The sequence below is a fragment of the Gymnogyps californianus genome, chromosome 4 (assembly GCF_018139145.2).
Source record: "Gymnogyps californianus isolate 813 chromosome 4, ASM1813914v2, whole genome shotgun sequence".
Classification (NCBI taxonomy): Eukaryota; Metazoa; Chordata; class Aves; order Accipitriformes; family Cathartidae; genus Gymnogyps; species Gymnogyps californianus.
In genome coordinates, this window is record NC_059474.1 from 65,792,831 (window position 1) to 65,802,420 (window position 9,590).

Genomic DNA, 9,590 nt, shown 5'->3' on the forward strand with positions numbered 1-9,590 from the left:
CCCTCGCCGCGGCCCTCCCCGCCCCGGCCGGGCCCCAGGCTCCCCTCGCCGCGCGGGGCTCCGAGAAACGCGGGGACCGCGATCGGGGCGCGAAGAGCGGCGGACGACAACGCTCCGGCCGGTCGCGCGCCCGGCCACACCTCCCAGGGGCGCAGCAACCAATCAGAGAGCGGAGTTCAGGGAGGGGGCGTGTCCACAGAAGGGGAAAAGGCCGGTGGCGTGGAGGCGCTCGCGATTGGTGGCGTTCCGCCCAATGAGAGGCGAGCTTGTAAAGAGGGCGGTGGCAGCGGCAAGGGGCGGCCGTCGGGCGGGAGGGACGGAGGGAGGGAAAGTGAGCGGCAGCGCGGCCCGGCCCGGCCCGGCAGGTAGCGAGCGAGCGAGTGAGCGAGCGAGCGGCGCTCGGTGGGTCCCGGCGGCTCCGTGCCCGTGGCTCGGGGAGGGGGTGGTAGCTCGGAGCGGGCTGCCTCGCCCAGCCGATCCAGCCGCCGCATCTCAGGCCTGGGCCCGGGCCCGGGCCCAGCCCTGTGGAGGAGTTGCTCCTGCCGAGGTGGGGGTTGCGGCGGCGTCGATGCTACTCCTCGCCGGCGCCCTGTGTCCGGCGACGGTGCCCGGTTTCGCTCGGGCAGTCGCCGTGTTTTCTTTCACCGTTGCGCTGTCCACCCGGCATGCCCGGTGTGTTCTCCAGTGCCGCCCGCCTCTCAGGTACCGTGGCCTGTTGATGATGAAGCTGGGCGGTGCCCAGCCCAGGCTGGGCTGGCGCTCCTGAGTCTCAGAGCCTGTCTGAGTCGGTGCCTCTGCTGGCGTTTGGCCCCGTTGAGGTGCAATGTTCTCCAGGGAGCAGCCACCTCATCGATAGGCCAAGATCTCAGCTCTGCCTTGCCATCCCCTGCCAGCTGAGGGGGAGCGTGGCACGGGATGTGCTGTGTAGCTGAGGGTGTCCCTTTTGGACGAGGCAGAAACAAAAATCAGGCTGTCCTTTAAAACTGAACTGATGCAGTTACTGAAAAACACAAAAGTGATGTAACATTGACCTCCATGTGGATGTTGGCACCCTGTCAGGTATGCCCTTTTTCCCAGCTGTGGTAAAGATTTTATGAGCCTCAAGTGGTTCGTCAGTTGAATTGTGCTCTTGAGAACATCATTTCAGCAGTGAATGTGACAGCACGTGCATGCTGTAACTGTGACCAATGAATTCTCAACTTCAGTGTGAAACAGAACCTACTCTCCTGGGTGCACCTGAAGATTTCATAGCATGAGTGGGGAGTTTAGAACTGCAACTGCTGTTTTTGAAAAAGCCTGGCCTGTTCTGCTAGTTAATCTAATATTTATATCTTGGTTCAAATGGCAGGGTTAGTACTTAATGTATGAGTTGCTGTTTTCTTTTTTATCTGAAACTTACTGGTCCCATTATCACCTTGCTCAGATGTGAAGTTGTTAAAACCTGGCTGCATTTTTGCAGAGGAGATATATTTCCTTATGTGCTGGAAGTGATTCTTGATTGATTTAAAGAAAAAAACCAACAGCTTTTCACTAAGAACTTATAAATATCTTGTGAGGTGGTGATCAGGCACTGTAACCCAGTCTGCTGTTAAGTATTTTATTGTTGACTGGTCTTTCAGCTCCCAAAACCCATGGCAAAATAAAATCGTTAGAGGTCTCAAGTATGTTTTTTTTCTTTTAAATTTAGTTTGATAGTTCTAGTCTTCTTTGAAATTGAAAAACAAGGTATGTGTTATCCTACTTGGTATTGCACTAAATGATATTTTGGTGGTCATAGCAACTTGTAGAGCTGTGTTGTTCAGGCCTTTGGATATTTCATTCTTGCTCTTACCTGGTCTACCACTGGATATGAGAGCAGGACTCTTGTAAGGCTGGCTTGGTTTGTTGATGAAATGCCCACATGGAGATTTAATGCTCAAGCAGGCCTTCCTGCTGCATTTATAGTAAATCTTTGAGGTGTTCCTTGTATATGATTAATAACTGGTCAGTGTTCCACACAGTCTGGAATGGCAGTTCTAGTTCTCAGCTTCTCACTCATGCTATGAAATCTTCATGTGTGTCTAGTAGAGTACTCTTCTGCTTCAAGAAGCTGAAGGTAAAATTCAGAATTTGTTGGTCCAGACATACATTTGCATGATGTCTGAAAGAAGCAATAATATATTACTGAGAGCTGTTTTGTGGAAAAAGCCTAGTCTGTTCTGCTTGCTATAATGTACTGTGCAGATCCGGGATTAAATAACAGAGTTAAAGCCTAATGAATGAGGTGTGCTTTTCTTTTTTTTTTTTTCTTTCAGTAACTTGTCTGCAAACTGTTGGTCCTGTCTTCATCCTGTTAACATGTTCAACAGTTACAATGTTAAGTTCTACCACAGCAAAGCTCTCACCTCTCCATATCCAGGATCGCATGTTGAGCGTAGCCCAGTTCCTGAAGATAAAGTGGGCTGGCTGACTGAGTGGAAAGATTACAATCCTGTGGAGTACACTGCGATGTCTGTTTTGGCTGGACCCAATTGGGCAGATCCCCAAATCAAGTGAGTGGAAATTGTGGCTCTTTTCTCCTGTGAACATGAAAGCAGGAAATAGTGATCAGCTGAGTTAATAAGATTATCAGCTTAAGTGACATGTGATTCTACAGTGATGTGTGAAAGTCAAGACCTAGAAAAATGGTGGTTAGAGAACTGAATGGTTTGAGTTACCTGTGAAGGTCTTTGACACATGATTTTACTGAGCTGGTGATTGAGATAAGAGTAGTATTAATTGGAATAATAGACAGCTGTTGATGCTGTATAGTGCTTCTCTCTGTTGCGAGCTAACTAAAAATCTAATTCTCCTTAAGAATTTGGGAGAACATTTTCATAATATACTTGTTTGTTCATGGATTGAATGCAAGATGAAAAAAGAATTGAAGTAGAATTGTGGTTCTTGAGTTGAGTGCTCTGACTCAGGAAATGTGACAGGTTGAATGCATGACTGTAATTCTTTTTTTGTGAATGTATGTATTCATTTTTATTGATTCTGTGAATATATTCTCCTCTCAAGGAATGCTGTATGCTTCTTGGCTAGAAAGTTAGATGCATGCATCTAGTGTAACTTGTGATAATGTAAATGCACATCTGTGTATCAGAAGATAATGGCACTTGAGGTTTCAGCCTTACCTTTCTTGTTTCCCATTGCTGTGTGAACAAGTGCTTCTATTTGCTCTTAATTTGGTTAGTATTCTGCTGATTGCAAGGCACACTACTCCTCAGACTCTGAAGGGCTGCTGATGTTCTGCCAAGGCATAGCTGGGAAAGTGTCAGGTAATCTTTTTAGTAGGTGTTGGTAATACTGGAAAATGCGGAGTCATTTTTTAGGTATTAGTGTAACTTCCCAAACAAATTATGTGTGGAAGAAGCTAGTCAGTAGTTTGAAACCTGTGATGGTTTGAGAGGAATTGCTTTTGGGAAAGGAAATATACTTCTGTAGACAGATAGCTGCTTCTCTACCAGTTTTCAGAAGTGCACATAGTAGATTGGCATTAAGCTAATTTTGAAGATCAGTGATTATTAGCTTGTAACCCTGATAAATCATATCTAATAAAAATTTCTGCTCATTTTTTTAATTAGCAAAATCTTTTTTAGTTTTATCAATGGATAACATCTTTCTATGTTCTCTAACCTTAACAAGAATACCTTTGAAACACTTAGTCTAAATGAAAATCTAGAGAGATGCAACGTTAAATACTTTAGAGGGGAGCACTTACATCTGCAGAACTAAATACAGGGAGACTGTCATCAGTAAAGGTTGAGACTTTATAGCCTCCTATAGAAAAGGGAGGGCCTGCAGCTTAAGTTCTGGTAAAAACCACCCATTGGTTAAATGGATGTTGCCAATCTGGTGGCTGGCCTTCAAGCTTTTGTGGGGCAGAGGGGTGTTTTGCATTTTATAACTTATCTCTATTAAAATATTCTTTTCCACACAGTGATAAAGGATTTTCTCCCAAATTCAATGAGAGAGATGGAGAAGTGGAGAGGAGGAGTCTGAATGGCTTGTATGTGGTTGTAAACGGGAGGCCCCGGTGAGTGTGTTTTTTGTTTGCATATTCATTTCAATAATGTAGTTTCAGAGCTCTTACAGGTCTATCAGTTTTGATACATGGTACCTGCTAGAACAAAATCAAGATAGTCTCCCCTAGAGACAGGAAAAATGATACCTCAGGGCCAGGGAGTTCTTTCTGGAAGAAGGTTGTGGCAGAGAGGCACTAAAAAGTTAGCCAGTACTACCACAACAGAAGGTTGTGGTGACACTGGAGTTGGAGGAGGTCTAACACTGTTAGTAGTAGGGTCTGCTGAATTAATTGTTTCCGCAGTTTGACCAGGTGTTGGGCTCTGAAGCTTTTGTACCACTTGTGTGCTATGGCGAAGCAGAAGAGTGTTTCCTTCCACTGACAAATCTTGGCATAGCACTGATGGGTAATCTCACCTAAAAATAATTTCTTTTTTCTGCTGTTTGTACATAATTGAATGCTCTGTGCATCTAGTCTTGGAAACTAGATTCCATTTTCAGAGAAGGTTGTGTGCACAATGAGACTAATGCTTATCTCGGGGCATAAGATCTGGCAAATGACAAAGCCATTTTGTATATTTCCTTTCCCTGTACTATCAAACACAAAAAGAGGTTGATGAAGGAGAAAACCATACTTGCTCTTTAAAGCATATGGTGGCACCAAATGTATGTTGCTATCCTTTCCTTTGTTGTTATTTAAGCTTCTTTAAAGCTGCTTTTTTAGAGTACTTGGAGCATATTTTGAATGTGGGGAAGTAAATCTGTTTAATGTACTGTGCCACTTATTTCAGAAATCCAGTGGGAAGGACTGGCCTCACAGGCAGAGGATTGTTAGGGCGCTGGGGACCAAACCATGCTGCTGATCCTGTTGTAACTAGGTAAGGGACAGGTGACTGAAAGTTGCCCTGCAGTAGAGCAAAAAAACCCATGCATTTTGTTTTTTCTGTGCATCTTTGGACAGGGTATTGCTTTTTACAGGCCTTTTGTGTGTGTTCCTGTATGTGTAAGCCCATTCAGATATGGGTATCTGAATGGAGAGATATATAGAGATGTGGAACACGAATTTCATCATTTTTAGTCTTTGTGTCTGGAAAAGAGTAAGTACTCATTGCTAATGACAAGCAATCGCTTCTGAAATGCTGAGGAAGCAGATTTAACAAAAAACAACCCAGGAAGTGTAATTAATAGAAAAACATTATACAAAATCTTCAGTAACAAATGTAAAAACTGAAAGGATTGTGTGATGCTTTGATACTGTATATATAATATGCCAAAAGGCCTTAGATAAGGCATGTTAAATTGCAGGAATAGGTTTTTCTGTCATAATGACTCAACTGCAAAAAAAAAGCAGTGTGCCTGCTTTTGCTCTGTAAGAAATACTCACTTGGCCTAGTATATTATAGGAGGAGGTGGGGGTTAGGCTCCTCTTTGTTTTTTTTTCTGTCAGTGTCTGCTCTGTTTTAATGGTGCTTTTGCCAGCAGGATCTGTGTGTACATACTAACTATTTTACACAAAGAAAGCATTCAGAAAAGCTTGTGTAGGTAACAAAGGTGCAAGCTAGTAAGTGCCATACTGAAGATAGAACTATTGTGAAAATCATACTAATGCATTTTACTTCTTCCCCTTTTCAGAAGGCTGCCAATGCTACTGAGTTGTTTCCTTGAAAGTAAAAGAAATGCTGTTTTAATTTTGTCTTTGTTTAGATAGCTTTTTGCTTTAAGTATTTGTAGTTCTTAATTCTTTACTGAAGGCAATGGTGAGTGTTTGTGGCCTTGTGCTGGTGCTAGGTGAGCTGTTTGGAGGTATTACAGCCTGCATGTACGTTCTGTTCTAGCAAAAGGCATACTTATCGTCTCGTTATGGATAGGCACAAGTGCAGCTCGGTGAGCATTGCAGCTGACAGGATGTGCTGAATGTAGCTCTCAAAGGAGCTGCTGCTATCAGCGTGACTACAGAAATGTGGCTCTTGGGTGGTTTCTGCCCCTTTGGCTGAGGAAAGCGCGGTTGGTAGAGGCGTGCGAAAAACTCAGTGATTTGCCCTTGGTTGTGATCTTGCTGGATGGCATCCGTCCGTGTCCGCCCCCCCCCCCCCCCCCCCCCCCCCCCCCCCCCCCGTGACTGTGCTTTCTCTGCTTTGTTTGCCCCTGCACAGGTGACAGCGTGGGCACCTTGCTCTTCCTCTCCCAGGCCCTTGTGTCAAGAAGCAGCAAATCACATTCTTGTTTGTCTTTTGCTGCAGGTGGAAGAGGGACAGAAGTGGCAATAAAGTTGCTCATCCAGTTACTGGCAAAAACATCTTACAGTTCGTAGCTATCAAGAGGAGAGACTGTGGGGAGTGGGCCATTCCAGGGGTAAGAGTGAAGCTCCAGAGACCGTAGACATTTCCCTGCTGGTAAGGCCACGAGGCAATAACTGGCGTGCGCATGATAAAAGCATGCTTTTTGAACAACCTCATGTTGCAGAGGTGAGGAGAAATGCTCCTTAAACTAGCTTTGCCCAAGCGTCAGCTGGTATACCTTCTGCTGTTTCTGTGTTGCAAGGCGTTATTCGTATTTAATTCTGACCATGTCTTTTGCTTAATGCAGGCACAAGTTAATCCGTTGCAGGTTTTGAAGGATGTGCGTGCTTGCTCTTTACAACTAAGTGTAAAGTTCCTCCCATGTCCAGAATGTGATGCAAGTGGATGTAATATACTAAGAGCCAGTCAAAGGGGAGTAAAAACAAGTGGAATCTGAGGGATAGTCACCTTTTTGTTCTTTTCCCCTCTCTAAGGGGATGGTGGACCCAGGGGAGAAGATTAGTGCTACCCTGAAACGAGAATTTGAGGAGGAGGCCTTGAACTCCTTGCAGAAATCACCTGAGGAGAAAGCAGAATTGGAGAAGCAACTCCACAAGCTGTTCAGCCAGGAACACTTTGTGGTGAGCTCTGTGTCTCTTATGATAGCCTCTTGAGCTATGCATGTAACTCACAGCTGTATGGAACTTGAAAAAGTGTAGCTGAAATAAAAATAAGCTCTGATGCTCAGGTTGTCATTGTGTAGGAAATGGAAGGGACTATTGAAAACTCTGTAAGGGCAAATTGGAGGGAAATTAAAAAATCTTCTTATTGATTCCACCTTGTTTGTTGTGACACTGAGCTTGTTTTGGTTTGTTCGGGGCCTTAGGTGTACAGAGGATATGTGGATGACCCTCGTAACACTGATAATGCCTGGATGGAGACGGAGGCTGTGAACTATCATGACGAAACCGGTGGGTATTTCCACATGTGCTCTTAGTTGCCTCTTACTCTATACATTGGTTTCAAATTAGGATATATCTTGGGCTGAGATTGGCACTGAAATTGGGGGAGCCTGCAAGTCGGGTGTAAAATATTGGACTAAAACCAATGGGCGTGAGGGTCTCTTGTCTCCTAAGATGTTCAGCCATGACAGGTAGTTGTCGTTCCCCTCTGGTTTCTGTCAGTCTTGAAATAAGGAACACATGGACTTTGCCTGAAAATTATTTACTCGTTTGTTAGCTAGTTCTAAGCTGTGGGGCATGTGCCTTCGTATGGAGATTGAACATTGGACAAGGGTTCCTTCTTGTCACTGTATTTATCTTAAGTTGGTTTAATTTCCCTTTTTAATGAGTCTGGGGTGGAAGCGTAGTCTGTTTCTTTTGTTATTTTTTCCTTTAGTAGCTAGTGTGTGCGTCAGGAGCATTGCCTCTGGCCACTGGCAGATTTTCACTGCATTTATTGCTTTGGTGTTGTAATTGCTCTGAGATGTTTTATCTCTGTTACTCTGCCAGCATAATTGTTGGACCTTATTTTACTTCTATAAATCAGTAGGAATGGGCATACATTGCTACTTCTTAGACTGATCTGTTATCTTGGATTCTTGTCTCTCACCATTTAAGATAAATCAATGTAGGTGTCTCTGACTTGTTCAAGTCAGAGACTTCATATAGTGACATTTCCACTGTGTTTTGGGTAGCAGACACCAGTGATGAAGTTTCACATGTCACTGGTCCTTGATTTATCAGCTCCCAGAAACAGTAAAGATACTGTTCCTTTGGTCTTTGTTTCTAATACATGTTTTGTAATACTTTTAAAAGCATTTCTTGGGTGGTTGTCTGTGAAGTCCTGGAACTGTTTTTGGAAACAGAGTAAGAAACTTCAGAGACCAATTCAGAAGCCTTTCTGCATCCCTTCTTAAGTACTATTTTTTTTATTTTGGGGCCTTTAGTAAAATTTTAATTATTCTGGTTTTCCATAAGCATATATAAGTTTCAGAATTCAGTTTGTCCTGTAGAATAGTACCTGGGAAAGGAAGCAGTCAAATGTTAGCCAAACAAACAAAAATCAAGGCAGAGGGATTGGCTAAACTTGTGGTAGTGAGTATGCGTTGTCATAATGATTTCTAGTAACTTGTCATGCTGCTGATGCTACCCTAGGAGTGGTGACAAGGAATTAACACCACCTCTGCCACTCAGATTTGCCTTAAAATAGTGCAAGTATGAAAAAGGTTTCTGGCACAGAATCAGTGAGCAACTTAATTGGTTTCTCTCTGAGAAGCAGTTGAAGGTTGCTGCCTGTGAAGGAGCCATGTGGAAGGGCAGAACTGATCAGATGTGAGAAGAAGCAGGAAAGAAGATGCAATAGCATGTCCTAACTCTTGTTTTGTGAACAGGTGAGACAATGGATAATTTGCTTCTGGAAGCAGGTGATGATGCTGGAATGGTGAAGTGGGTTGACATCAGTGAGAAGCTCAAGCTGTATGCAAGTCATAGCTACTTCATCAAGCTTGTGACTGAGAAACGGGGAGCCCACTGGAGTGAGGATCCTGGTCCTGAGTGCTGAGTGATGTAAACAAGGAACCAACGGACACCAAGGGGAGAATACATTTTCCGGCTTTGAAACAGATGACATTGTCCTTTTCAGCGGAAATTCAGTGAAAATTCCTTGAAATTCAGCTGACAAAAACACTTGGCAGTGATAAATAGAGGCTTTTTCAGAGACTTCGGATTGCTGCTTTTGATTTCTCAGCTAGTGTGAAATGAGACGAATGTGGAACTGTTACCTTGTTTTGCTTTCTTGCCTTCATTATTTGCAGCCGTTTCATAGTATCTGCAGATTTGCATGACAACACTGGGATTCTGACTGGTTGTAGTTCAGAGGCTGTTCACTTTAGCTCTGTATTTTTGCACTGATTTCATCAGGAGTATGAATCCTTAAGGGATGTGAGACTTGTAAGATGATAACTTGAATAATGACTTAAGTGCTACATAATAAAGTGAAGTTTCTTTTCTGAGTTGTTTCACTTAACGTATCTTTTCAGTGATTTTCTATTTTGAGAGATTAGTTTTCACATTTAATTGCTTTCTGGTTTACAGTATGGATGGTATTCACATCTGAATGTCTGACAGTGCCTCTATCTAAAAAGATAACTGTTGGAGGATGTAACTTTGACTGATTTTGGGAGCTGGATTTTGAGGTTCCTCTCTTCCCACTGCTTATGGCAGTATAGCTGTTGGGGAGACTGTGCCATAAACAGGATCATTGGAA

The 9,590-nt window shown here is 43.6% G+C and overlaps 1 protein-coding gene across 2 annotated transcripts; it reads left to right on the forward strand.

The window, feature by feature from the left end:
• The first annotated feature begins 515 nt into the window (after window positions 1-515).
• NUDT9 (nudix hydrolase 9) lies at window positions 516-9,350 on the forward strand. 2 transcript variants are annotated; one of them, XM_050895806.1, is made up of 8 exons: window positions 516-702; window positions 2,295-2,531; window positions 3,962-4,057; window positions 4,836-4,922; window positions 6,285-6,396; window positions 6,818-6,964; window positions 7,210-7,294; window positions 8,716-9,350. In XM_050895806.1, exons 1-8 carry the CDS (start codon window positions 569-571, stop codon window positions 8,883-8,885), a joined length of 1,068 nt encoding a protein of 355 aa, XP_050751763.1. In that variant the 5' UTR covers window positions 516-568; the 3' UTR covers window positions 8,886-9,350. The 2 variants fall into 2 exon arrangements, with proteins under 2 accessions (XP_050751763.1, XP_050751764.1); XM_050895807.1 differs by lacking the exon at window positions 516-702 and adding an exon at window positions 1,038-1,059.
• Window positions 9,351-9,590: the final 240 nt, after the last annotated feature.

Coding starts and splice junctions, on each gene's coding strand:
- NUDT9 (XM_050895806.1), top strand. CDS start 569: ATGCTACTCCTCGCCGGCGCCCTGTGTCCGGCGACGGTGCCCGGTTTC. Junction 2,532..3,961: donor TGGGCAGATCCCCAAATCAA/GTGAGTGGAAAT, acceptor TTTTCCACACAG/TGATAAAGGATTTTCTCCCA. Junction 4,058..4,835: donor GTTGTAAACGGGAGGCCCCG/GTGAGTGTGTTT, acceptor CACTTATTTCAG/AAATCCAGTGGGAAGGACTG.